We start from the raw sequence: 27,957 nt of genomic DNA, 5'->3' as shown, positions 1-27,957 counted from the left end.
TGCACAGGGCCACCAGTAGTTTTATGGACAGATGTTGGAGGACAGGCCTCCCATGAGGTACCAGCCTCTGTACATGGAACAAGTCACAGGCTGAACAATAAATGACCTGGCTGGGCTGTGGAGACATGGGGCTAGCTGCTGCTCCCCCCTTGCCCTGGAGCTGCAGGCATGACTCACACCAACTCCCTTAGTACCCCCTCCACAAGCTAGCCTTCCCCACCGCAGTCTGCTGCTGACATCCCAGGGGGAAAGGGAATCCAGCCCAGCAGGAAGCCACTGCCCAGCCAGGGAGAGTGCACACCCTACAGGAGCAGGAGACCTCACAGGCAGATGTCTCTATGCCATGTACCAGGAGCTAACAGAGGGCAGCCCAGTGAGCCGGGGAGGGAGGGGTGCTTGGTACCGTGCACACTGGCTGTTGAGTCATACACCAGGAGAAACGGGGAATTGTCAGCATTGGGGGGGGGGGGGGGGGGGGGAGAAATGGTCTGGACTTGACACAGATATAGGTGCCTCCCTATCCCAGGCACTGTGCCAGCCAAGATGGGCCCAACCATAAGCCCCGGGAACACCTGCCCCAGCCTCCCCTGCAGCAGGGGTGGGGAAATAGGGCTGCCCCCTGCTCCCAGGGCAAGGGGGAGCCACGCTGTAAGCAAACAGCAGCCGCCTGCTCTCTTGTTCCGCCTTTAATGGTGAGGTAAAGCACTTTGGTTTCTCGGTGACAGAGGCAGGGCGCTGGTTCCTGGGATGCACCTGGCCCAGCCCCTGCCTCACTCAGGCACTGAAGGGCATATCCACACACATATAGTAGTATTTGTCACATCAGGCCTTGTCTCCCCAACACTCCTCTGCTCACTGCCTATCCACCCCCCTCCTTACAACAGAAGAAGGGTCCTGCCATCCCATTGCTCCTCCACACCCCACAAAGCCTACAGTAGAGCTAGGGGGTACCCCACACCCCCTGTGCAGCTTGGCTCATGCTGAGAGGCCCCTCTCCCTCTGCTGAGCCGGGGAGGGGATGAGCATCCCCCCCCACCCACACACCATGGGGCACGGCTCCACACTGGGGCACACCCAGCAGCAGGGAAGGAGGAGCTACCTAGGCCTGGGGGATGAAGCTAATCCAGGGCAAAGCCCTTGTATTTCCACACCAGGGCAGATCTCCCCTGACTCCCAGCTGCAGGCTGCCCCCTACATCACTGCCCAAGAACATCCCTCATCCCCCAGCTGCAGGCACTCTGCTGGCCAGCAGGGAGCACTAGAGGGACCTCTTGCCCCCTTGGCTGTGGCAGAGGTAGAGGGCCACCTCCAATAGATCCACTACATCAGCACTAAATGAAATACAAAAGGCTCCTGGGTTCCAAGTCTGTCTGCCCCACAGAGGGGCACACCAGGCTCTGGCTACAAGTGCCATCTATTGCACCCATGCCCCTGCCATGCTAAGCACCAGAAGACTGCCTACTGCCATGAGGACCTGAGTAAGGGGCCAAGCTAGTCCAAGCAGGCCAGGAGCCCCAGCACCAGGAGTCCCAGAGTGGCACAGGTCGGGCAGGCTCCACTGTTGTGGGTGCTCAGCTGCCGCTCGCACGCATCCCCACGCCAGCCCTGGTAACACTGGCACCGGAAGTGGGTCCGTAGGTATGCGGTGTCAGCGGCAGACAGCTCCCCCTCCACCCGCAGCATTGGCTGCTGCCCGTCGGCTTCACCCCGGGGCCGGATCTGGAAGCTGAGAGGGTTGAGGTGGAGGAAGACGTTGGCGGTGCTGTCCCGGCGCAGGCAGCGCCCCCAGCCCTGGCACAGTGCCCGGCTGCAGTGCTGAGCCGCCGTGGTGACGTTGACGATGTAGTGACCCAGCTCCTCCTCCAGGTAGGCCTTGATAGTCCGGCAGGTGCTCTGGGAAGGGAACGAGGGGTGAGCGAGAGCCAGAGGAGAGCTGTGGACTGACTAGGAATCCAGGGGCAGTTCAAGCCCACCAATAGCACTGCCAGGCGTTAGCATTATTCTTTCACCTACCTTCAGATCCCCAGGGGCTGGCAGCACTATTGCTGCATGCAGGGGGTGGCACTACCCTATGCCCAGGCCAAGCCAGGAGGCAGAAATGCTGAGCAGGCCAGGCTCGGCAGGGCTCCAAGGAGACTGGCAGCTTCCTCTGCCCCACCGATTGCAGTGGGTCAGGCACCATGGGATGCTCAGACCTCATGGGCACAGACCAGAGCGTCCAGCAAGGCCACAACACGCACTGTGCGCAGCCCCGGCTCACTCACAGCACAAGCTGCGGTAGGCAGATGCAAGCAGGGCACTGGGCCCAATCCCATTTCAGTCTTTGACTCCACAGGGGGCAGGAGCAGGCCTGTTGAGAGGTGCTCCCCATGCTCAATACCAGAGGTCAGATGGCAGGTGGATGCTTCCCTACTGCGGGCAGAGGGGGACCTGTCCTCCCCCGGTACCTACCTGGCTCTTGGTGTAGTCTGTATCACCCCAAAAGATGGCACCAGCTGCCCCCAGGGCTGCGCTCTCGCCGATGGTGGAGACCAGGTCCATCTGCCAGGGAGGAATCCAGACAGAGCCAATGGTTAGGGTGGAAACTTGCAGCAGGAAGTAGGCAGGCGCAGCTCCCTGAACCAACCTGCATATTCTAATCTATTGCTCCCACCTGGATACTCCAGAGGCAGGAGGCTCAGGCCATTGGCTCACGTGGGAGGGCAGTGCTGCAGCAGTCAACCCCTGGTTGGGGGTGGTGGTGCTCAGACTCCAGTTAGAGACTAGCGGAGAGCTCAAGTCTCTGACGCAGCCTGAGTAGGGCTAGGCCTGGCCAGGACTGTGCCAGGAGGCCTCCTGGGTGGCACTAGTGCCCTGCTGTGGTGTTAGAGGCAGGTGCTTTTGGGCACGCTAACTTGCCATTAAAGATCTCAGTGTACTTTTCCTGCTCCCCCCACCCCCAATTCTGCTGCCCAAATCCCAGCTCCCTACACTGCACCTCCCTGATTGCTCCCCCAGTCCAGCTGCCTGGGGAATTCTCCATAACATGCCCCACACTGTTGCTGGGTGTGGTAAGAACAGCTGCTGAACTCTACCCCAGAGGTGGCTGCCTTTCTTGCACCAGGGAGAGCAGTCCCACCCTCCCCCCTTGCAGTCCATGAAGCAGCTGGGGGTGAAAGGTTGCCAATTACCCAAGATTGGAGATATCCCAGGGCTGCACCCAGCCTAGTTGCACATGGGGGTGGAGCATCCCCACCCCATGCTCCTCACATTCCTGCCTCTCCCTTCCTTGCCCCAGGCCAGCATGCATGTTCCTGGGCTGGGCCTAGCCACCAGGGCTGCTGAGACAGCAGGTGGCCTGATGGAACAAGCACTGAAAGTCCTGAAAGTCAGGCAGGAGGGAGGTGACTGGGCCTCACAGTACTGGGAGCCACCAGCAGCCAGGGAGCTGCCCTGAGAGCACCAGAGGTGGGAGGCAGGGCATCCTTGCAGCTCAACTCCAGCCTGGGATGGGGGTGGGCAGCTGCAGGATTAACTTGTCTAACAAGTGGGACTGATGGAGCTATTGAGAACCAAGCTCTGAGCAGCCTCCCCACACATGGCCTTGCCCACATACCTGGCTGCTGCAGCCCCCCCGAGATCCCTGCCCCAGGCTCTCCCCACACAGCCCTGCCAATGCCCCTCAAACCTGACCCACAGCAGCCCCCTGCTATCCTAGTCTCACAAAGGGGTTGTAGCTTATTAAAGTCCCTTCACGTCACATTAATCCAAACAGAGTCAGCTCTTCAGCACAGAAGTTAGTGCAGGGGTTCTCAACACAAATTTTGGTGGCTTCAGAGTGTGACCACCAACTCTTGCTAGTGCCACACTGACTTTTTCCTAAAATACTTAATTAACTTTAGGAAAAACAAAAATATACACATCCAAATCATTGTCATTTATTTATGTAGCATGGGTTTTTTGGGGGTACAGACTCAAAAATAGTGCTGTGAAAAGTAATATTTGTATGTTGGTTAATATCACTTTTCACAGCACACTGGGTAGCTAGCTGGGAGGCTGTGATAAGTCTGCTGGGAAAAGTGATACTTGCTGAGAATAGTGATATTAACAAACATGCAAGCCCCAGGACAAATTAAGGCCTGGATGGGGGAGGGGGGTCTGAACAGGAGCAGTGGCAGGGTTTTTGCTGCCCTAGGCGGCAGCGCTCCTCCTCTGAGCATTTGGCGGTCCTTCTGCTCCACATCTTCGGGTCACTTCGGTGGCGGGGTCCCGGAGCGAGTGAATTTCCTCCACAGACCCAGAGCGGAAGTACCCCCTGCTGCCGAATTTCTGCCGAGGGTGGCAAAATGTCACCCCCCAAATCCTGCCGCCCTAGGCGACCACCTAGGGTTGCCTAATGGAAGCGCCAGCCCTGGGTCAGAGGAGGAAGTAGTGGGGGCCTGGGGCCATGGACGCAGGGCCAGGGGAGACAGCAGGGGCCCAAAGCAAATGGGGGAAAGGAGGTGGTGTGCCTGCATGGCTGGAGCTGGGGCTGGGGGTCAGTGCCCATTGTTGCGTGGTCAGAGCCAGGGTCCATGCAGCTGAAGCTGCGGGTCAGAGCCTGCTGCCTCACAGCAGGGGCTAGAGGTCAGCACCAAGGGTCGGCTCTGCGGCTGGAACCAGGGACCAGAGCCTGAAGCTGGGGCCACACGGCCAGAGCAGAGGGTTGGCACCTGCAGTCCTATGGCCAGGTTCCTGAAGGCCCACCACTGGAGCCTGCTGCCCAACCACCCCAGGGCTGAGCCCTACCACCCCCTATCAAGTTGGGTTGAGAACTCACCTTGCTCCTGCAGTGCTGTACCCCACCAGTCTCTAGAGGCAGTGCAGGGCACTGCATCCAGGAGCAACAGGTCGGGGGGGGGGGGGGGGGGGGGGAAGGAGGTGGAGTCCACCCCCCCCCTTCACTGCCCAGGAGGCTCTTGTGGCCATGCAAAAACCCCTGGTGGCTGCATGTGGCCACAGTGCCACATTTGAGAAATGCTGGACTCGTGGATTCAAAGCAATGCTGGGCAAGAAGGGACCTTGAGAAGCCATCGAGTCCAGCCCCCTGTGCTGAGGCAGGACCAAGTAACCCTAGACCAGCCCTGACAGAGGTTTGTCTAATTTGGTCTTAAAAACCTCCAGTGACAGGGATTCCACAACCTCCCTTGGAGGCGATTAGTCTTTGTCCTACTGTCAGTGGCTATGGAGAACAATCAATCACCATCCTCTTCGTAACAGCCCTTAACATATTTGAAGACTGGTATCAGGTTTCTCCCCCACCCACCCCCAGTCTTTTCTCAAGAAGAAACATGCCCCAATTTTTTAACCCGTCCTCACAGATCAGGTTTTCTAAGCCCTTGATCATTTTTGCTGCTCTTCTCTGGACTCTCTCCAGTTTGTCTACATCTTTCTAAAGTGTGGTGCCCAGAACTGGACCCAACACTCCAGATGAGGCCTCATCCATGCTGAGCAGGACAATGTCCTCCCCTCCAACACTCCCGTAATAATGAAATTAGCCTCTTTGGGGGAGGGGGGCAACTCTACCACATCAGTTTGATCCACTCTAAACCCCAGGCCCTTTTCAGCTGCACCACCACCTAGCCAGTTAGTCCCCATTTTGTAGCTGTGCATTTGATTTTTCCTTCCTAAGTGTAGTATGTTGCACTTGTCTTTACTGAAGTTCATTTTGTTGATTTCAAACCAATTCTCAATTTGTCAAGGTCCTTTTGAATTCTAATCCTGCCCTCCAAAGGGCTCACAACACCTCCCATCTTGGTGTCCCCTACATATTTTTAATAGGCAAACTCCCCACTCCATCGTCCAAGTCATTAATGAAAATATTGACTAGCACTAGACCCAGGACTGATCCTTACAAGACCTCACTAGATGCACTCTCCCAGTCTGCCAACTAACTATGAAGTACCATCTTTCAGCCAATTGTGCATCCACTTTATCATAATGCTACCTAAACCCCATTTCCCTCCTTTCCTTATGAGGATGGCCAGCAGCCCACTGCCCTGCTCCTTACCAATGCTACGCCTAAGCTATCACTAGGGCACTTGCCAAACACCAGCATCCAGTGTCTCATAATTAACCCTCATTGCCTCCATGAGGACTAGTGTGCCCATGTTACAGAAATGGAAACTGAAGGGACAGGAGAGGATTTATTCAAGCTCAGAAAAATTAAGTGCCAGGATTGAGAATAGAAGCCAGGAGTCCCGGCTCGCTGTCTCTTCTTCTAGCCACTAGACCCCACTCCGCAGCCAGAGCCAGGAATAGAATGCAGGAGTCCTGGCACCCATTTCCCACTCTAACCATTAGAACACCTGGTCCTTCCTCCCCTGCACACAAGATCGGGCCTGTCCAGTAAGAGGGGAGCTGCACTCTAGCAACAATATGTACTACAGAGAGAAGCAGCCTGCCACCCACAGAGACCCCACTCCCATCCCCCCCCCCCCCCAAACCCCTCTGCCCCCCCAGAGCACTTCCTGTGGGAAGTGACCCCAGCCAGGAGCTGCACTCAGGACACATGAGGAAGCATTTAAGCATGTGCTGCCCTGGCAGGCAGTGGAAAAGGAGGACACAAACACCAAGAGCAGGGGGGCAATCTGCCCAGCTGGGGTCACTTGTGTCCTCCCACTCATCTCCACCCCCTCAATATGCCCAGAAGGCCAGGGTGGAGAGGCCCCCTCCCATGCAGCTAGGAGCCGCTCAACTGGGCAGGACAGCATGGGGACCCCGAGAACCTCTGACTCCCTGGTAAAGTCCATCCCCTTGGTATGTTCTGGTGCCTTTGCTGTAATATGCTGGGAAGGTGTGTGATCACACTGCCCCCTAGTGGTGAGCCCATCCACTACCCTCTCCCAGAACCAGAGAGCTACAGGCCCAGGAAGAAACAGGGTTCTAGCTCCAACATTTCTGGCAGAAATGGGTCTGTCCCTGGGGCGCCAGCACCGCCTTACCCTGCTCAGCACGTCCAGCTTACGGCTGTAGGTGGGCCTGGCGTAGACGAAGACAGGCAGTGAGTAGCCGTCGTGGTGCTGGTGGGAGATCCGCAGAGCCTCCATGACCCGCGAGCGCACGAACTTGCGGCCGTTCTCAGAGGAGGCCAGGACCTGGTCTAGGTAGATGGAAGGGTAGAGGGCTTTGCTCTCCTTCCAGAGCCAGGACAGCCGGTCATTGCGTGTCTTCTCCACGTCAGGGCAGCGTCCCGTGTAGCTGTCAGGGTTCTTGCTGTAGTCGTGGTTGTAGCAGTCCGGGAAGAGGTAGTAACCCCACAGCTGCTTAGGCCGGTAGCTCTTGGCGTACTGTAGGGTGCGGAGCATGAATTTCCGGGCCGAGCTCTCAAACTCGTACTGGGCCTCCTTGTTCACCATGTCCTCCTGCCAGTCGGGGTGCCGCGACAGCACCAGCTGCCGGGAGTTCTTGCGGTAGATGTCTTTGTTCTGCCAGTTGCGGATCCAGATGGGCCGCCATTCCTCCCAGTCAATGACAGCCAGACCTTCCTTGGCCTCTGAGCGGATGTACTTGCGGATGCCCTCCTCTAGCCGGTCCAGGTGCTCCCGGAGGCTGCTGTTCTGGGGGACACCCCCATTCACAGCCACCTGCTGCTCATCGTAGTAGGGGTAGAGGCCCAGGCGCTCCTTGTAGAAGATGGTGAGGTTCTGGTCTACAAAGCCCTCATTGGGTGAGGCCTGCAGGTCAAAGAGGCTGAAGTCCAGCTGGACCTTGAAGCGGGGCCTGCAGTCCTGGGTGGGTGCGTTCCAGGCCACAATGAAGGGCTTCCGGGTGAAAAGGGGGGCAAAGGTTGGCTTCTCATCCTGCCCACGGCCGCCAGCGACAGCAAGGACCAGGAGCCATGGCACTGCCAGCACAGAGCCGCCCCGCATTCTCTCTCACTAGGCTGCTCAGTCACAGGATGGCTTCAGGTCACAGCCTGCAGAGGGACAAGGCTGTAAGAGGGTAGGGCAAAAGGCACTCCCCCACCCCGCTAGCAATAGAGCTTTGCAAGCTTCCCCCAGTTCTGCCAATGCCCCGAAGGCCCCCTACTATCCCAACCCCACAAACCCAGCTTTGCCAATGCCCCTCCAATCCATTGAGGTACTCAAATCGTCTGCCACTGGCCCCCATGTGAACACCTCACAAATGTTGGTGCATCTCTGCTCTGAACTGGGGAGAATACTTTTCCACTTTGCTGAAGGGAAACTGAGGCACAAAGCTCAAGTGACTAGCCTGAGGCCATACAGGATGACTGCAGTGGAGCTGGGAACTGAACCTAGATCTCCTACATTGCAGACTAGCATCTCAGACCCCAGACCAGCCTTCCTGCCCTACTCTGCCAAAGCACTTTGGTCCTGACCTGCCACAACCCACCTGAGCCCAGTACAACTTGATGGGCAGCAGAGACTCATCCTTAGGAGGGGAAGCTTCCAGCCACAAAATCCTCCAGCACCAACACAGGTACAGGGCTGGGAGCAGTCCCAGACCCAGGTCTGTCAGCACAGCAGGCTGAACAGCCTCCCCAACCCCAGCAAAGGGCCGGCTCCAGCGCTCAGGTCCAACAGTATAATTCCAGCATAGCTTTCTTGACAGTCCCACCAGCAAGAGCCAGGCCCCATCATACAGCAGGCACATAACCTCCCTGGAAGGGAGCTTGCAATTTAGGGCCTGGTTCCGATCTCTCCCACACGTGGCGCCGACTACTCGGGTCGAATCACTCCGGATTGAGGCTGGCGATAAACCGGTAGGATCGGGCCCCACGCCGAAGGTTTGAAGCCCTAAAACATCCCAGGAATGTGCGGGCCTTAGCTTATCAGCGCAGTCGGTGGGTCGGACACGCTTTGTTCCAGACCGATCCCTCCCTCTCCCCCGGCTGCGCCCTCGTGCGACCCCCAGACCCCCGCCGGGGTGTGCCAGCGAGGCCACCTTTTGTTCGGCAGCTCCGCGCACGGAGCAACAGGCTTCGCACGAGCTACGGGACAGCACGAACTTTTTTCCATTGTAATAGCCTGTGAGGCCAAGTGATCGGCGAGAAGCAAGAGCCGGAGATCAAATAGCAAAGGGGGAGCGGGGGAAGAGAAAAATGTGGGTGTCAGCAAAGCAAGCGCTCGCACAAAGCCGCACAGAGCAGCCCCAAGGAGCGGTGCTGCAGCGAGAACAGATCTGCTCTCAGCCCGGCCGGCAGGCTAGCGGCACAAATCCCAGCAGGGCGCAGAGCCGGGAGAGGGAATCCGTGCAGCGGCGCGTCCGGGAGAGAGCCGGGGCTCCCCAGAGTTACCAGCTCCCCAGGCTTGGGGGGGTCTACCCGCCCGTTGGGCCCCCCCTCGCCGAACCCCCAGCCAAGCCGCACGTCGGGATCCAGACCACAAGCTGCTGGAGCGGGGCAGGGCAAGGCAGGGAAACAGAGGACCTTTCCCGGCCACCCAGGGCTCCGCTCCAGAGCGGGACGCTCGCCAGGCAGCGGGGGAGGTTGGCAGCCCCCGCGTTAGAACCGGGGCCGGTAGGAGCGCCCCACGCCGCTGCTGCCTCCCGCCCCGCTCCCGGCAGCTGGGAAAGTTCCCGCCCCGCCCAGTCCAGTCCCGGCCGGGCCGGGCGAGCGACCCCAGCAGCTCGCCTGCGCTCCGGACTCGCACTCACCTGAGACTCAGCTCCCCCATCACCCCCCAGCGAGCCCCTTTTAAAGGGCCACGAACCCAGCACCGCCCCGCTCGCCGCTGCCAGCCTCGGCAGCCCCTTTAAAAGCCCAGAGGCTGGAGCGGCCCAACGCGAGCTGAAGGGGAGGCGAGATCCCCAAGGAGTCCCCCCGCCTCTAGGGAGGCACTGGCTCAGCGCGCGGCCGAGTGGCCGGAAGCGGGAGGGAAGTCTTGCGGCCCTTGGCTCGGTCTGCAACGTTTTTAACGCTCCGTGGCAACGGGGACTGTTCTTTTTTTTGTGCCCTAGTCCTCACTCCCTTCCCCAGCCGACAGGAGCCACTTGGTACAGCCCGGCTGTCTTGGCATGCCAGGCGCCGCTTGCTACTGAACTACAGGGGGGCGGCGCACGCCGGGGCAGGGCGGGGCTGGGGGAGCGGCCGGGCTAACGGAGCCCGCCCAGGGCGGCAGTTAGGGGAGCGGCGAACTGCTGCAGCGCCGGCCTCTGCCCGCAGGGGGCGCTGTGGGGAGGGTCACTGGCTGTGTGGGAGGTCCCAGCTCTCCAGCCCCAGCCTCTCCCAGCAGGGGGCGCTGTGGGGAGTGGAGCAGGAGCACTGGCTGCCTGGCGTCCCGGTTACTCCAGTTTCAGCATCTCCCAGCATGGGGTGCTGTGGGTAGCGGGGCAGAGGTTGCTGGCTGGTGTGTGTGTGGGTCCGGGCTGCCCCAGCCCCAGAGTCCCCTGCGATTCCAGTGTTCGGAGCCCGTTTTCTCCGGGCGCTGCAGACAATGGGGCAGGCATGTCTGCTGCCTTGCCCTCGCCCAGGAGGAGTTGGTCTAAGGATTGATTTGGGAGCACTGGTTCTCTGATCAAGTCACAAAGCGGTTGTTATGTCAACGTCTGGGAATCCCTAGGAACGTTTGTTTCATTATGGATTCTACATAAACATCTGCTGGGGGAACAATGTCATCCGCAGTGAATGGCCTTTGTCTCGGGTGGGCCATTTTCCTTCCTAGGAATGCGCCCGCCAATCTGCTGGGTTCAATGGCTCCCCCAGAGCCCTGGCAACTGACTGCCGGGGCAGGGCTTGGCATGCCAAATGGCTGGCACGTTCCAGCCAGACGGCGTTCTGGAACCCCTCCAAAGTGCCACTAGAGCTCAATCAAAACCAACTCTTCAGAGCCAGAAGGCCAAGCGGCTGGATCTTCTCCCATCTCAAGGTTATTTGCATGTTCTTGTGATAGCAGAAGCTGACGGCACTCAGGGGTTCAATGGGGCTTGTCTGAGTTTGGCGGCTGGCTGGTGTACGGTGCCAGCTTGGGAACCTGCAGACACAGGATGCTGAGCGATGAGCCCTAGTTGAGTTCAGCTGCAGTCGAGGGTTTTCCTCATCTCTGGAAATCAGGCTTCTGTCTAACTACATAACAGAGCCACTGCTTTCCCCATACCACCTGGCCAGCAGGCCTCAACCCTGTCCCAGAAGGGCCTTGAGACCCATGGTGTCCCAGGCCTCTCTGCTGAGAGTGCTACCACCAGGAGCAGAAATGGTGCTTGTCAGCTCAGGATGTCTCCAAGGCTTTACGCTTTGCTTGAACCCTCCTCTCTGGGAGCCCTGGGCCGTGCCAAGGAACATGGGTGTTAAAGAGACAGTGCTGCACACTGGATTCCTTATTGATTAAAGCCTCCAAAAAGTGTCTTCAGTCACCTACGGTACTGGGGACTGGGATGGCTCTGGGGATGGAGATGGAGTCTCTCACCTCTAGGTCCCTAGTTCCATAACCCAGCCAGGTCAAAGGAGACCAAAGAGCTTTGCCTTGGGGTGGCTGATCAGTGGCCTGTTGGCCATGAATTAGATGGGGAGGGATGTCCCAGTCCATTTCCAAATGGGCCAGAGTATCTACGTGACACCCACTGCCACCAAACCTGCCGGCACTCCCAGCAGCGAGACCAAGAGCTGAGTTGGCCACAGGGTCCCTCTGCAGTAGGGAAACGGCCCACAGGCTGACCTAGGTGGCCCACTGCAGATCTCTCTTGATCCACCCAGGATTGCTGCTGCAAATGGGGATAGTAGGACGAGATCATTGGGGACACCATTACAGGGTGCACAACTGGGCCCCAGTTCTCAAATGGTTTGGGCCCATCTACAGTAGCACTTCCCTCAATGGTGAGGGTGGGTCCAAGGGGAATGTATTGATTGCTTTTGCTGGCCTCCAGCGGACTTCCCTGTCTCACACATAGATGTTGGGCTCTGCGGGGTGGGGCTGAGGCATGCGGGTGATATGGAGGCCGTTTGCCCAGCCGCTGCCCATGCTGTATCTTGGCTGCAAGCAACCAGAGGCCTTTGAGCTCCAGGGCTGTCACCACAGCCCCAATCTCACCCCCCCCCCCTCCCCACACACACACACAATCCAATGCAGTTTTATGTTTGCACTGCCAGCTGGCCTGGGCACCTCCCCTTCCTTCCTCTGCTGGGCTCTCAGGGCACCAGGGAAATAACCTTGGGGCTTGCTTCTAGTTGGGCCCTGCTTTTCCAGCCACATGTGAGCCACTTACAAGCCACTGTGGGTGTAAAGTAATTAAGGGCTTGTCTACATGGGGAGTTTGACCACATACACTTAGTCCAGAAGTGCCTGCTTCTGATTTAGCTTAGCTCCCTTTGGCTGTCCACATGTAGGCTTACAGTGGTTTAAATTTACTCCCTTAGCTTCTACTGGTAGAACCCTCCCCCCCCAAACACACACACACAGGGTAAGGAGCCATCAGCACCGTGGCAAGCCCAGTACAGAAGATCCACTCCCACCCCAGGCATTACTCGCTGGTTACACAAATGGAGGGACAAACAACAGGGCATCACATTAGGGCTGTTCTTAACAAGCAGCCACCCCACAGACAAGCACTGCTACCGCCCCACTCTACTGCTTCTGCTGGGAGAGGCGGGCCTGGTAACTGGGGGCTCCCCTCACACCCAGCGCTCCTGCCCCCTCCCCACAGTGCCCCCTGCTGGGAGAGGCTGGGGCTGGAGTAGCTGGGTGCTCCCCCCACAGCCAGCGCTCCTTCCCCATGCCCCTGCTGGAAGAGGCCGGGGCTGGTGTAGCCAGGAGCTCCCCCCACAGCCAACGCTCCTCCCCCACTCCCCGCAGAACCCCCTGCTGGGAGAGGCTGGACTGGAATAGCTGGGAGCTCCCCCCACAGCCAGTGCTCCTGCCCCACTCCCTACAGCAGGTGCCAGAATCATCAGGGCAGAGTGGTACCAGCAATGCCCCTGAGCAGCAGCGGGTGGGTTCTGGCAGTGCATGCCCACCGTGTGAGGCCCAAGGCCAGGGAATAACAACACAGAGGAGAGCTACTGGATTAGCTGGCGCCTTTGTCCCAGCTGAGACGGATCTCCAGCAGCAGAGGAAATGAAGGGATGCTGATCTGTAATCCGATCACAGCCCCCCACACCACTGCACTGGGGAGGGGCAAGGGGGTGAGGCCCAAAGGCTCCCTGGAGAGCTGGAATCTGCAGTTCGGGGTGGAGGGGGTGAGCTCCCAGCCAGAGGAGGGGGAAGGCACCGGGGCTAGGCTGAGGAAGGGGGCCAGGCCAGCCAAACAATGGGGGCTCCCAGAGGAACTGGCTGTGGAGCTCGGGGCTTTGTTCCACACAAAAGGCTCAGGAGGCAGCAGTGGGGCAGCTCCCAGCACTGAGGCTAGCCAGCCCACATTCTGGGAGCTGGGGGCTTTGTCAGCCCAACCCCAAGCCCCGCACATGAGCATAGGCAGCCAATTCAGGATGGATACGCACATCCAGCTATGCCAACTACGCCTGCACTTCCCCTCCGTCCGCCCAGAGCTACACCCCCTCATTACAGGCCCCAATTCCCACACTCCCCCCAATAAAGACTCCAATTCCCCCACCCACCCCCATTACAGACTCCAATTCCCGCTGCCCACCCCCCCCATTACAGATCTCAATTCCCGCTTTCCACCCCCCCACCCACCCCCATTACAGACCCTAATTCCCCCTTCCCACCACTCCGCCCACCCCATTACAGATCCCAATGCCCCCTGCCCACCCCCCATTACAGACCCCAATTCCCTCCACCCCATGTTACGCCAGGTCTCTACAGGGGCCAAGGCTGACTGTCACTAGGAGATGCTGTTCTGCCTGGGGGGCTGCCCCGTGGGTGTAACACCGCGCAATGGCTGCAGCGTAGGATTATCATTCCATGCCTCCTTGCTGGGAACAAAGCAAAGCAACCCAAGCTGGGGCTGACGGAGGAGATAATACACGCAGCCTGCCCATCCGGCTTCTTGACAGGCCAGGAAATCCATGTGCCTGGGATGAGGGAACAGCCAGGAAGAAACGCAGGAAGCCAGATGTGTTCCAGGCTGGAAGCATGAGACACTCACCGACCAGAAGGAGGGGCAGAGGCTGGCATAACTAGGAGCTCCCACCACCAGCCAACACTCCAGCCACCTCCCCACAGTGCCCCCTGCTGGGAGAGGCTGGGACAGGAACTGCTCTGTGTCTAGCACTCTCACTTTTCTGGACAGTGCCTCCTCTGTTTTAATCCTGAAAACACTGTAAATAAGCCACTTGTCCCCAATACAGAGAACTGAGATAGCAAGTCCCTGCTGAGTACTCTGGTCTGGATACAGAACCAGAGCACCCCCCCGCCACACACACTTACTTTCCACACACAAACCACAGCCTGAGACCCACAGCCCTGTATCCTTCCAGTTACCGAGTCTCATGTTGCCACACTAACAATATAACTCACAAAGCCCTTTGCAAAGCTGGGGGTCATTATCACCATTGCACAGATGGGGAAACTGAGGCACTAAGAGTTACCCAAAGACACATTGAAAGTGGGTGACAGAACCGGGTCCTGAGCAGGTGCCCATGCCCAGCTAGATGAGAGTAATGGACATTGCAAGTCACTGGATGTTCTACTCCCCTCTGGGACAGCTGGCCGGGGTGGTTCTAGCACAAGGCACTGGGCACTCACAAGGCACTCACGCTCCAGTTAGTGCATTAAGTCTTGTCTCCTACCCCTGGCCTGGCATTGGGTCAGGATCAGATCCTTTGCTAGCCTCCTGCGGCCCCTCTATAGGTTAACACTGGATGTGTCCTTAGCACCACCCATTGGAGGGTGTCATAGCACTTTGGGGACATTCATTTACCCACAGAAACTCTCTGGGAGCCCAGTCAGTATCATTAGCTCCATTTTATAGATGGGGAAACTGAGGCACAGAGGAAGCAACTTGACATGATCATGCAGCAGACCAGCAGCAGAGCTGGGCCTAGAACCCAGCTCTTCCAAGGCCTAGCCCAGTGCACCAGCCACTAGGTAACACTATCAGAATGGGCATGTGATGGAGCTGGGAATAGACCCCAGGAATCCTGACACACATTGCCCCCCATTCTCACTGTTAGATTCCCACGCCCCCCACTTTCCTTCCAGAACTGGGAATAGGACCCAGGAGTCCTGATTTCCACCCCGCACTCCCCTTCCAGAGCTGGGAAGAGAACTGAGGCATCCCAACTCCCTGCTCTTATCACTCCCTTCCTGACCTTGTTTCTATTGCTAGGTCCATCCCAGCCCATTATTCTCTCCAGGTAAAGCAGGTCCCTTCGCCCTCCCCAAGTATAAAAAATGACTCACCCACCTGGCTTGGCTTTCTGTGGCTCCGGGTGGCAGCAGCAATGTTGGCGCAGGGAAGGGTGTGGTAGGGAGATCAGTCCACACTGGGGGAAACCCCTCACGGATGGCGCCCCAGTGAAGGAAGGAAGAAAGAAATGAACGAAGGAGCCGTCGAGGAGAGTTTTGACCCCTGCAGGGGATCTCTGAACAGTCCAAAGGGTCCGGATTGGACAGAGACGCTTCCTGGGCTGTGCCGTCCCGGGGCTAGGATTCCAGGGACAGCGGGGCTGGACAGTGGCTCTGTCTCCCAGTGTCTCTTTCTTCTTCTCAGCTCTCCTATGCTCGGTCCCCCTCTCCAGAGGTGCACACTCTCACTCCCTCCAGCCCAGGGAGTTGTGCGCTCCCCAGTTCTCACCCGCCCCCGTGGAGCTGCCCTATGTGCCTTAGCCAGTGCCCACCCCCTTGTTCCCCTAGACTCCCCCCTAGCTTGGAAGGCCTTTCTCCCGGAACCGAGCCTCATTTCCTGCTGGCAAATGGAAAGGGAAGCAGTGCAGTCCCTGCTCAGCAACCACAAGGCCTCCACAAGCTGAGAGGTGGGAGGGAGGGTGGCTCAGAGGTCAGCGAGGGCTCAGGGGATCTCCCCTGCGTTCGCCTCCACTTGCAACCCATAGCGATTGCTACTGTTCCATCATGCGCCAGCCCAGCTTCCCCCACCCCTGCCGATGGGGCAAGATTGGGGCTTAGCATGGGCTGGATTGGGCGCCGCTTCCCATCCTGTTCCTGCTGTTCTGAAGTCGTCACCTGCCCCACCCCAAAAGAAAACACTGTTACAAGAGTCACCCAAAAGCTCTCCAGACTCTTGGCTCCAAAGTGCATCTCTCCCAACCTGTAGGTGGCACTGCAGAGCAGCCAGGCCTGGCATAGTGCCCCCAAGCTGTGCTCTGAGTGTGTCCGGTACCACCACAATGTGTCAGAAGGTTCTGCTCCCCTTGACTGGTTCTTCCTCCACTTCTGGGTCTGCCTGACTCCAGCAGGAGAGCACTGTCTGCAGGCGAGGGGACCGGAGCCTGCACTGTTAGAGGATGCCAGAGAGGCTATAGCCCCCATTGCTCCCTAAGCTGAACTGCACATGGGTGCAGGGCCAATACAGGAGCCACATTCTGGGGCTGGCGCAGAGGTCCCTCGCCAGTTGTTCGTGGAACATTGGCGGGTGTGCCATGGAGATCTGGCAGGGCACAATGGCGCAGGTGCCCCATCTTCTTTACAGGTGCTAAACCCCATAAAAGACATTAGAAATGCACAAAGACTTTCCCACAGAAGTACATGCCGGAGCTGCCCCAGAGATGTTCTGCAGTCACCCGGGAAGTGGGGGGTGGGAAGATGTCCCCATGACACTCTCCTGGGCCCAGACTGAGGTTGTAAAGGGAATTTGCAGGACCCTGGGATGTGTCCTGAGTTGATGTCAGGGAGGTTGATCCTTGTCTGGGCTGGCCTAGAATTTGTGGGATTTGGTATGTGGCAGGCGGGGGAGGAGGTGTCTTCTCAGGCCTTGTTGCCTTAGAAGGGAAAATTGCTGGAACTCTGCAATTGTAGCTTTAGTTCCAGCTTGTTCCCAAGGATGGTGCAGTTACAGTTCAGCGCTAAGGAGCAGTTTCCCGAGGGGCTGTTTGCTATTCCTAGCCCAGGGTACATGGGTGCTGCCAGAATCCCTTGGCTAGCAGGAGGGTGAAGGGGCAGGTGAAGGAGCAGCAGGACAGAACCAGCATAGTTCTCTCGGGGAGCATCATGGCTGTGTGGTCCCAGGAAACGCCGGCATTTCGGGAGGGGGGAGGGGAGGGAGGGATTTCCTCTGCCCATCACTGCACCGCTGAGTGCGCGGGTTGTTCATGGAACTGCTGGGTCAGCCCTCCAGTGCCTCCCCTTTCTGACCTCACCATGGTGACTCAGCAGCTTTCTAGAACCAGGAGCAATACAGGAAGTGTTTCCTGTCCCAAGCTCTGCTGGGCTGGGGCCAGGAAAAGAAACTGTAGAGATCTGTCCTGGCCTCAGGATGGAATGGACCTGGTAGGACCTAGCAGAGGTCAAGCTCCCATGATGCTCAAGGGTTAGCCATGCTGTTCCATGAAGAAAGAACTCACCTTTCTCAGCAGCCTGGGGTGGGGTGGCTGTCGTCATGTTCCTTCAGACAGAGGAACATGTTCCTTCCTTCCCCCCCACCACCCAGCATGGGACCCCAGAATCTAATGGCTGATGCCTAAAGCCTCATTTAATCCAAACACCCCTCCGCCTGAGCCACATGAGTGATGGCTGCCAAGGCACCCGAAGAAAACCTGCCTCCTTTCTGAATGACCCCCAACCAAGTCTCTGTTGCTATCCCCATCCATCCATCTATGCAGGGTCTCCATCAGCATGATACCCATGCATCTTCTATGTATCTGTAAGTGTCCTGCTCCCTGCGGCTCTCCTACACCCTCGCCATCCCCTGGCCCCTCCTCTGGCGCATGTTGCTTCTCCAGTACCTCATCACTGAGCCCACCTGCTTCCTTGGGATGGGTGCTGGGATGGCAGCCAGCAAGCCGCATGGGGTGGGATTCAGGGGCAAGTTCTCTTATGCCAGCAGCCCCAGCTGTGATCCCAAGGCAGCCCCCTGTGTCACCACTACCCAAGTCCTGTTCACTATCGCTCTGTGTGCAAGGGCCAGGCTGGCTCACGGATTCGAGCTCGTATTGGTGAACCGGGAAGTGGGCGGGCTCACCCGCCCACTACTAAAGGTCCCTCCTAGGAAGGCTACACGGCCTTCCTAGCTCAGCAGTGACTGATGTCTGCCCAGAGGTCTCTGGGAAATGGATTGCACGGTCCTACTCCAGTTCCTAGTGGACAGAAGCCCACGCCGGCACTAACTGGACCCCTTGCAAGCAGTCTCAGCTGATGGGTCAAGGACTGAATGGGCCACGGAGACCAATCTCCCTTCTCTGCCCACTGAGGTCCTTCCAAGCAGGACAGAGGCACAACAGTGTGTGATATGGGGAAGCCAGCCCTGCCACAGCCCATGCTGTACCTGCTCTGTGGATAGAGGAGTCCAGGTTCCAGGAACATTTCCCCAGCACAGGAGCCATTTAAATCAAAGCACCTTCCCCAGGATCCACCACTGGCCATGGGGCAGCGCCATGGAACAGCTGAAGGTGACACTTGTCTCCATGCAGACTGAGATCAGGCAGGGAGGCTAGCCTGGCTGGCATGGGCTAGGGTGGGTGGGCAGGGCATCAGTCCTTTGGCTGGCTAGCTGGCAAGTGCTGCAATGACAGACCAGGCTTCAGCCAGCGGCGCTGGAGTCAGCCTGAGCAGAACTGCAGGCTAGCAGCCCAGCCTGGCACTCTGGAGCTGCCCTGGCCGTCCTTGTGCATAAGAAAGGCCCGTCTGTCTATGGGGCTGATTTGGTGGGTTTTTTGGCCATGCTTTTTCCAGAAGGCAGAGTCAGTTTTTTTCCACTGAGAACAGAAGCGAAGGTCCTGTTGAAGGCTCCTTTATGTGTGTGTTTGTGCAGGTCCCTCCGGGTGCCTGTCCAAGAGGGGGGAGAGAGAGAGAGAGAGAGAGAGAGAGAGTGTGTGTGTGTGTGTGAATATGTCCAGGGTGTGCATGTGTGATTCCTGGCACACGCCCAAACATGGAGCTGGCCAGGAGGCTGCCAGGGGCTGCTAGTCTGAGGAATCTCACAGCCCCCAGTTGGACAGACTGTCCCTGATCTACCCTGTCTCTGCCAGGGCCGCTGCTCTGACTCCCCCACAGTGCAATGGAGTTGATGTGCCCAGGACAGGACAGGACAAACTTCACCCACCCTGCCAATGAGCATGAGAGCTGAGCGGGGAGAGCCGTCCCCATATGCCAGCCTCTGCTCAGCGTGAAAGTGCTGCCTGGCTTCAGAGTTCTGCACCCAGCGAATGTTGCTGTAGGGACTAAATCACCATTTCTCAAATGCGGCCACCAGGGGGTTTCCCTGAGGCCACAGCAGTTTCCTGGGCGAGGGGAGGCAGGGCTGGCCTTACCATCAGGGGAATGGAGGCAGCCGTGGGGTGACCAGACAGCAAGTGTGAAAAATCGGGACAGGGTGGGGGGTAATAGGAGCCTATATAAGAAAAAGACCCAAAAATCGGGACTGTCCCTATAAAATCGGGACATCTGGTCACCCTAGGCGGCCGCCTCAGGTGCCAGACGCGAGGGGGGGAGGAGGGGGGCGGCGTCACTAGGACCCAGAGTGTAGAAAATTGTGTCTGCTGCTGGTGCATATGTATTCTCTCTGCTCTAGATGCACAGAGATGGTGGAGTGCTGTGCTGGAGGAAGGAGGGCTCAAGAGACGTAACAGGCAGGCAGGAGAAAAGGTGAGAGGGAATAACAGAAAACAGCAGGAGCTGCAGGGAGAGAGAGGAGGAGGAGCCTCTTATGTACCTCTCTAGCACCCACAGGAGCCTGGACTGATTAACACCAGCTTCTCAGGGAGCTTCCTGTTTCCTGCTGCTTCCCTGAACCCACTTGAGGAGAACAGGCAGTCAACTGAAGTAGTAGGAGCCAGTTAGGCCCTTAAGACACTGATATCTTCCCTCCCTCAGACCCTGCTACCAACCTGCTTATTTGTCCCTTTCTATTGAGTGTTGAGAGCCACTATAGCTGGCACAGAATAGCAGTCATGAATGAAAGAAGAAAACGCCCCTCTGGGACAGCATTCAGAAAAAGAAAGAAAGCAGGAAGGAGCTCTCCTGAGATACATAGAAACAAATGTTCACGGTGAGCCTTCCGGCCCCAGTGAGGATGTGAGTGGTAAGGAGATGCCTGATCTTCCAGTTAGTCAAAGTGCAGGTGACCTGGCAGCTACTGCAGCATCCATATCTCCATCTCAAATGGATGTTACCATACACATTCCTGAAGAAAAGTGTAGATCAGAGAAGAGTGTGGTGGAGGCGCAAGAAATAGCTGCTGCTGAGTTTAATTCCTTAAGTCTAGATGATCCAGGACTGTGGACCCACTTGAGCAGTAGCCTGAGGGACTTCCTTGTACTGCGTGGGCCACAGCAAGTGAAAAACTTCATGTTCCCCAAAGACAATTAAAATAGAAGTTTCCATCCAATACATTACTGGTGTGAAATCCCCAACGGTGACAAAATGGAGAGGCCATGACTTATGTACTCAAAAATCCAGAATGCTGCAAACTGTTTTGTTGTAAACTCTTCCAGTCTAATGTTCCAGCCACATTGGGATCTACAGGAACAAAGAACTGGAAAAATCTGGCTAGAAATCTGGGATGCCATGAAAAGGCAGCTAATCACCAGAGAGCATTCAATAGGTGGAAAGAGCTTGAGATGAGACTAAGGTTAAAGGCTACCATAGATGATCAGCATCAAGAGAAGATTGCAAAATGTTCTGAAAAGGCTCATTGCCATTGTGAGAATGCTTGCTACCCAAAACCTAGCACTGCGTAGCACTTCAGATCAGCTGTATGTGCCAAACAATGGAAACTTCCTTAAAATTGTGAAGTTGATGGCTGAGATTGATGCTGTACTCCAGGAGCATCTAAGAAGAGTCACCACCCAAGAAATGTACACACACCACTACCTTGGAAAAACAATTCAAAATGAGATCATACAGTTACTGGCAACAAAATTCAAATAGAAGATTGTGGCAGATCTGAAGTCAGCAAGATATTACTCTGTTATTCTGGACTGCACACCTGACATCAGCCATATGAAACAAATGACTTTAATGGTGCGTTTTGTAACAACAACAGAACCTAGTGAAAATGTCCCTGCAATGGTGACTGTCAGAGAGCATTTTCTAGAATTTATTGACATTGATATACTACAGGAGCTGGTATGACAAATGTGCTTCTTAAAAAGCTGGAAGATACGGGAATTGCGATAGCTGACATGAGAGGTCAGGGCTATGATAATAGTGCCAACATAAGAGGAAAGAACAGAGGACTGCAGACACGGATCCTAGAGTTAAACCCTTGAGGGTTTTTATCCCATGCAGTTCTCATTCATTGAACTTGGTGGTCAGTGCTGCAGCATCAGCTTCTAGTGAGGCTGCTGAATTTTTTAATGTAATTCAAAGCATCTATGTATTTTTCTCTGCATCAACTCATCAAAGGCAAATTTTGAAGCAACATCTGGGAACATCCTCTCTGACACTGAAACCACTGAGTGCCACACGATGGGAAAGTTGAGTGGAGGCGATAAAGCCTATCAAACACCAAATTGGGAAGATAAATGATGCCATAGTTGCCATTATGGAGGATAATGCTATGACAGGAACTGTTCGTGGAAGAACAGTGGCAGAGGGAAATGGAATCAGCAGAAACATACATAACTTCAAATTTCTGTGTGGCTTAGTGTTGTGAAATGACATACTGTTTGAAATAAATGTTGTAAGCAAGAGACTCCAAGCTGTTGACCTTGATATATCTGGAGCAATGGAACAACTGGACAAAGCAAAATCATACCTACAGTCTTACTGGTCAGATGAGGGATTTCAAAACATTCTGAAGAGTGCACAGAAGTTGGCAGAGGAACTTCACACTGAAGCTATTTTCCCACCCATTCAAGAATACAAGAGTCACCGAAGAAGACATTTTGATTACGAGGCACAGGATAATCCCATAAGCGACCCCAAACAACAATTCAAAGTTGAATTCTTTAACCAGGTGCTAGATTGTGCAGTCAGTTGAAGAACGTTTCATGCAGCTCAAGGAACACAGCAGTATATTTGGGATGTTGTGTGATATTCCAAAACTCCTCACTATATGTGAAGAAGACCTACAGCAGTAACGCATGGCACTAGAGACAGTGTTGACACATGATGACATGCGCGATATTGATGCAAGTGATTTACGTGATGAACTGAAAGCCCTTTCAAGATACATTTCAGCAGGATCAACTCCAAAGGCTGTTCTGGAATATATGTGCACAAATAAGATGACCACCCTCTTTCCAAATGCTTTTGTTGCTCTGTGCATACTTCTAACACTTCCTGTAACAGTTGCCAGTGGAAGAACGCAGCTTCTCTAAGCTGAAGTTAATAAAAACACATCTACGCTCCACAATGACACAGGAGAGGCTGGTTGGCCTTGCAACCATCTCAATAGCGCATGAGCTAGCCCAGACTGTGGACCTTCAGGAAGCAGTTCAAATCTTTGCAACCCAGAAGGCACGGAAAGCACCACTTTGATTATTCAAACAGATAAAAATGCCAGTGTTTACTATGCAGACAAGAAATGTTACATTTGCTGTTCAGGTGTTTGAAAGTTAAGTGTTACTTAAAATTTTTGAACAAGGCATTTTAAGTTGTTAATTCTCCTTTATTGGGGTAGGTAGCAGAGCAGTACCATGAGAGGAGTAGAACAGGAAGAAGGCAGAATTGAGACCTTTCAGAGTTTTGGCCCAAGCGAGGCGGTATGGGTGTGTCATTTGAGCTCCCCACCTCAGGTGCCAAAATGTTGTGGGCCGGCCCTGGGAGGAGGGGAAGTGTCATAGAATATCAGGGTTGGAAGTGTTATATGTTAGTCCTCAGAACCCTCCCCCGGTTGTAATGGCAGAGTTGGTGTCCCCTTTGGCTCCAATTCCCCCACCGTATAAAGATAGGGTGCCTCAGGTCCCAGAGATTGCCCCCTCGGTGGGATTCTATCCATTGATTACTGAGACTCGGATAGCCCGTACTGGAACAGAAAATCGCCCAGCCACTACAATGCAAGTTTATACCCATGTGCCTTTTAACCCAGTGGACCTAGCAGCTTTTAAGGCACAGGCAGGGGAATTTTCTACGAATCCAAGCAGGTTTATCTTGGTCTTTGAAGGGTGTCTGGCTAGCCATAAGCCTGACTGGGATGACTGTAATGTCCTTATGCAGACCCTGCTGTCTGAGGTAGAGCGTAATCAGGTTGTGTCTAAGGCACGGGAGGAGGCACAGCTTAGACATAAGGCAAACGCAGCAAACATTCCTGTTGCTGCAGTTCAGGTCCCTACAGCAGACCCCCAGTGGAATCCCAACGTGCCGGCAGATCTCACCCGTCTCACTGTATACAAGGAGCTCCTATTACATGGTCTCCGACACTCAGCTGTCTGACATAACAATTGGGCTAAGCCGTATGAGCTAGTACAGGAGCCAAAAGAGACTCCGGTTGCTTTTCTGCAGCGTATTCAGGATACCATCAGGCAAACTACTAATGCAAACCCCGATGATCAGGCTACTGAGGCAATTATAAAGGGTATCTTTACCAGCTGTGCTGCCCCTGATATTAAAAGGAAACTTTAGAAAAAGGAGGATTTGATGGGCATGACAATGGCACAGATTTTGGAAACTGCAAACAGGGCTTACAGCCTTAGGGAGGGAGAAAAGGAAAAGAGGCAAGTGAAAATGATGGTTGCAGCAGTACAGGCTGGTGGCAGGGGAAGATTTCAGGAAGGTGGAAGGGACCGGGGAATGAGAGGTCGTGGGCGTGGGCGCCCTGGCTCACAGGAAAGGCGTCTGGGTCGCAGCCAGTGTGCCATATGCCGAAAGGAGGGACATTGGAAAAATGAGTGCCCCGAAAGGGAAGGTACCCCTATGATGGCAGCGGAGGATCAAGAATAGGGGTGTCAGGGGAGACGGACTATCCTGCCCCCGGAACCCCGAGTAAAAATGCGGGTGGGAGATTCAGACATAGACTTTTTAATAGACTCTGGAGCTGCACGAACTGCTGTAAACCAAAACAACAAGGAGTCTGGTGGCACCTTAAGACTCCTTGTTGTTTTTGTAGATACAGACTAACACGGCTACCCCCTGATGCTGTAAACCAACCCCTTCAGCTGCCTGTGGCAGATTCCCTCACTGTGGTGGGAGCCACAGGGAAAGGAACTAAGTGCCCAGTATATGCCCCAGCGGAATGTGCTTTGGGAAACAGAACTCTATCTCACAAACTGGTTTACCTCCCCGATTGTCCAACGCCACTATTAGGACGGGATCTGCTTTGTTGCTTAGGTGCCACCCTGCATTTCACTCAAGATGAAATAAGCCTCACCTTACCTCCAGAGAATGCCTGGATAATGTCCCTTGCAATTGAGCCCTCAGCCATGCAAGCCCCAGAGTGGAGTCAATGGGAGAAACGGGTTTTTCCTCTGGTATGGGCATCAGGGATCCCAGGAAAGGCAGCCCATCATACTCCTATTACTGTTCAGCTCTTGCCAGGAAAAGGTCCAGTGCGAATTAAGCAGTCTCCGATCAAAAGGGAAGCCAGAGAGGGATTGCAGGAAACTATAAACCAGTTCCTAAAGTGCGGGGTACTTCGAGAATGACAGTCAGCTTGGAACACTCCTATCTTGCCTGTACAAAAGCCCAATGGTACATACCGGCTGGTCCAGGACCTGAGGGCAGTTAATGAGCGGGTTAAAACTCTGCACCCCCTTGTTCCAAATCCGTATACATTGTTGGCCTCTATAGGGGGGCAGTACACCCATTTTTCAGTCCTGGATTTAAAGGATGCTTTCTTCACGATTCCGGTTGACCTCCAGTCTCAGGAGATTTTCTCTTTCGAGTGGGAGGACAAAAGGAGGGTTAGAAAGCAGCTTTGCTGGACAGTGCTGGCTCAGGGATTTAAAAATTTCCCCACCCTTTTCAGCCAGGCCCTGGCCAGAGACTTGGAGGAGTGGGACAAGGTGGATGACTTGTTAATTGCTGCAGTGGGTCTAACCTCTTGCCTTAAAGCCACTGTGAGCCTCCTGAACTTTGTTGGACTTCGAGGATATCGAGTAGCACAGAGTAAGGCTCAGATTGCCCTTCCAGAAGTTCACTACTTAGGATTTTATATAAAGCAGGGGGAACGTCAGCTTTCAAACGAAAGAAAGGAAGTTATCTGTCAAATTCCTATCCCAAGCAATCGTAAACGGCTCAGGGCATTTCTGGATATGGTAGGCTTCTGTAGGATATGGATTCAAGTTTCGACTATGGGCTAAACCCTTGTATGAATGTGTTAAGGGAGCGGATCATGACCCCTTTTACTGGTCTTCAGAAGCCGACAAGGCATTTAAGGTTTTAAAAAGGAAACTGATGGAAGCTCCAGCCCTGGGTCGGCCAGACCTCTCTAAGCCATTCCAACTGTATGTCCATGAAAGGAAAGGAGTGGCCCTGGGAGTGCTTACTCAGTTATTAGGCACCTGGAAATGTCCCGTGGCAAATTTCTCTAAACAACTGGATCAAGTTGCTAAGGGATGGCCGGCATGTTTGCGAGCGGTCGCAGCAACTGCCCTAATGCTTGGGGAAGCTGAGAAACTGACACTGGGAGGAACTGTGCAAGTATATACTCCCCACATGGTTCAAGCCCCGCTGGATACTAAAGGTGGTCTCTGGCTTACACAGGCTCGAGTTGCTCGGTATCAGGCAAAGCTTGTAGAAAATCCTGAAGTTACCTTACAGACCTGTCCCTCCCTTAACCCAGCTACCTTGTTACCGGAGACGGAGGAGCAGGAACATGACTGTTTGGAAGTCATAGATGCCCAATATTCTAGCCGCCCAGACTTGAAAGATCAACCTCTCCTGAATGCTGATTATGAGTGGTATACGGACGGCAGTAGTACAGTTGTAAATGGGCAAAGGAGGGCTGGCTATGCTATTGTATCTCTCCATGAAACTGTGGAAGCAGAGGGTTTACCTGCTGGGACATCAGCCCAGCTGGCTGAATTGGTAGCCTTAACTCGTGCACTTGAACTGTCAAAAGGGAAAAGAGTTAACATTTTTACTGATTCCAGATATGCTTTTGGAGTACTATATGCCCATGCTGGTCTATGGAAGCAACGAGGAATGTTGACAGCTCAAAGCTCTCCTGTCAAGCATGGACCCCAGATTCTCCGGCTTTTAGAAGCGGTACAGCTCCCCTCAGTGGTAGCAGTACACTGCAAGGCTCATCAAAAGGGAGATCAAGATGTGGCCAGAGGTAATGCTAGGGTGGATAGGGAAGCTAAGCGAGCTGCTACCCTGGAACCACTGGAAGCTGAAGTTGACCATATGCATGCCCTTATCCCATCAGTGGGGGAGCTCCCGACTCCTCAGTACTCTGGCAAAGAAAGGGATCTGGCTGACAGACTCGGTCTCCAGGAAAAAGAGGGGTGGTTCCACTCCCTGGAAGGAAAGATCCTACTACCAAAGGGCCTAATTCAGTCAGTGCTGCAGAAACTACATCAAACCACTCATGCAGGGAGAGAGGCTCTCTCTCAGCTAATGGGTAAATATTTTTTAACCTCTGGACTTAGGCCTCTGGCCTCCCAGGTGCAGGCTGAATGTTTAGTCTGCCAAAAGAACAACCCTCGACCGGGAGTGTCAGTACTGCCAGCCACTCTGGAGCCTACCCCAGGCCCGGGACTGGTTTGGCAAATAGATTTTACTGAGTTTCCCCAGACCCAAGGATTCAGATACCTCCTCGTCTTGGTAGATCGATTCAGCGGATGGCCTGAGGCCTTCCCATGCCGTAATAACACTGCCAAAACAGTGGCTCTTAAATTTGTCAAAGAGATCATTCCTCACTTCGGACTCCCCCAGTGGATGGAATCTGACAATGGAACACACTTCACATCCCAAGTTGTTCAAAAGATATCGGATGCCCTACAGATCCCCTGGAAGCTTCACACGCCATGGCGACCGCAGGCCAGTGGGGTAGTGGAGCGTACAAATCAGACACTTAAGCGGCACCTCTCAAAGGTTTGCCAAGAGGCTTCCCTTAAGTGGCCTGATGCTTTGCCCCTTGTTCTGCTCCGCATTCGCGCTCTCCCTAAGGGCAGGTTAGGGCTCAGTCCCTTCGAGATTGTTTGGAAGGGCATGGCCTATGAATGGTACACTGGTTCTGGCAGGGAAGTGGGAAATGGGGTGTGGCTTCTTATCTCAGTACATGTGCTCTCTGTCTGCTGTTCTCTGTTCTCTCCACAGGTATACCAAAGATTTGCAACCTCTCCCGCTGGATGCCCCGATCCACTCCTTGCAGCCAGGCGATTCCGTACTCATCCGGACCTGGAAGGACGAGCCTCTCCAAGAGAAGTGGAAGGGACCCCACACCGTCCTGCTGGTCTCCCATACAGCAGCAAAGGTTGAGGGACACAAGAACTGGATTCATCACTCTCGTCTGAAAGCAGTGCCTGCTCCTGAACGGTGGACCGTCCAGCCTGCAGAGAAAACTGCCAGCGACGATTTGGGACTTAAGCTGTTATTCAGACGACAATAGTGTCTGTTGGGAATGCCCTGTGATATCTTTGGACAGTCACAGCGCACTCCCCGCGAGACCTCTGAGCGTTGGTTGTGTTTATTTTCACAGGACCGGCCTAACCTGGTGGCCTGGTCCCTTTTGTTTTTAATCTGCTTACTATTGATAATTGTTATTTTGTGGGTATTTGGGAGGCAGGCGGGGGGTGGATGAAGAGGTGAGCGGCGGGCGCATGGGTAGCGGGTGGAGCCCCCCTTTGGGGAGGCTAGCCCCCGCCACAGCAGCCAGAGCCCCGAGACCCCTCTGCCCCACCTCAGCTGCAGCCACAAGCCCCCCGCCCGGAGAATCCCAAACACCCCCCGATCTCGGCTGGAGGAGCCCCAGCTTGCTGAAGCCCCGAGTGGCCCCCATACACACCCTCAGCCAGAGTAGCTCAGGGCCAGCCGAAGCTCCAAGCCCCACCACCTGCCCGGAGAAGCCCCTGGGTCAGCTGCA

General features: G+C 55.2%; 1 protein-coding gene across 4 annotated transcripts; it reads right to left on the bottom strand.

The window, feature by feature from the left end:
* Positions 1–670: 670 nt before the first annotated feature.
* Positions 671–15,647, bottom strand: HYAL2 (hyaluronidase 2). 4 transcript variants are annotated; one of them, XM_054035588.1, is made up of 4 exons: positions 15,276–15,647; positions 6,963–7,936; positions 2,452–2,541; positions 671–1,893 (listed from the first exon to the last, which is right to left on the bottom strand). In XM_054035588.1, the coding sequence occupies exons 2-4, from the start codon at positions 7,887–7,889 to the stop codon at positions 1,492–1,494; spliced, it is 1,419 nt and encodes a 472-aa protein (XP_053891563.1). In that variant the 5' UTR covers positions 7,890–7,936; positions 15,276–15,647; the 3' UTR covers positions 671–1,491. The 4 variants fall into 4 exon arrangements, with proteins under 4 accessions (XP_053891563.1, XP_053891562.1, XP_053891564.1 ...); XM_054035587.1 differs by having other exon boundaries at positions 15,280–15,647; XM_054035589.1 differs by lacking the exon at positions 15,276–15,647 and adding an exon at positions 9,637–9,903.
* Positions 15,648–27,957: the final 12,310 nt, after the last annotated feature.

The sequence above is a fragment of the Malaclemys terrapin genome, chromosome 7 (genome assembly GCF_027887155.1).
Source record: "Malaclemys terrapin pileata isolate rMalTer1 chromosome 7, rMalTer1.hap1, whole genome shotgun sequence".
Taxonomy (NCBI): domain Eukaryota; kingdom Metazoa; phylum Chordata; order Testudines; family Emydidae; genus Malaclemys; species Malaclemys terrapin.
This window is presented reverse-complemented; position numbering and strand designations above follow the sequence as displayed.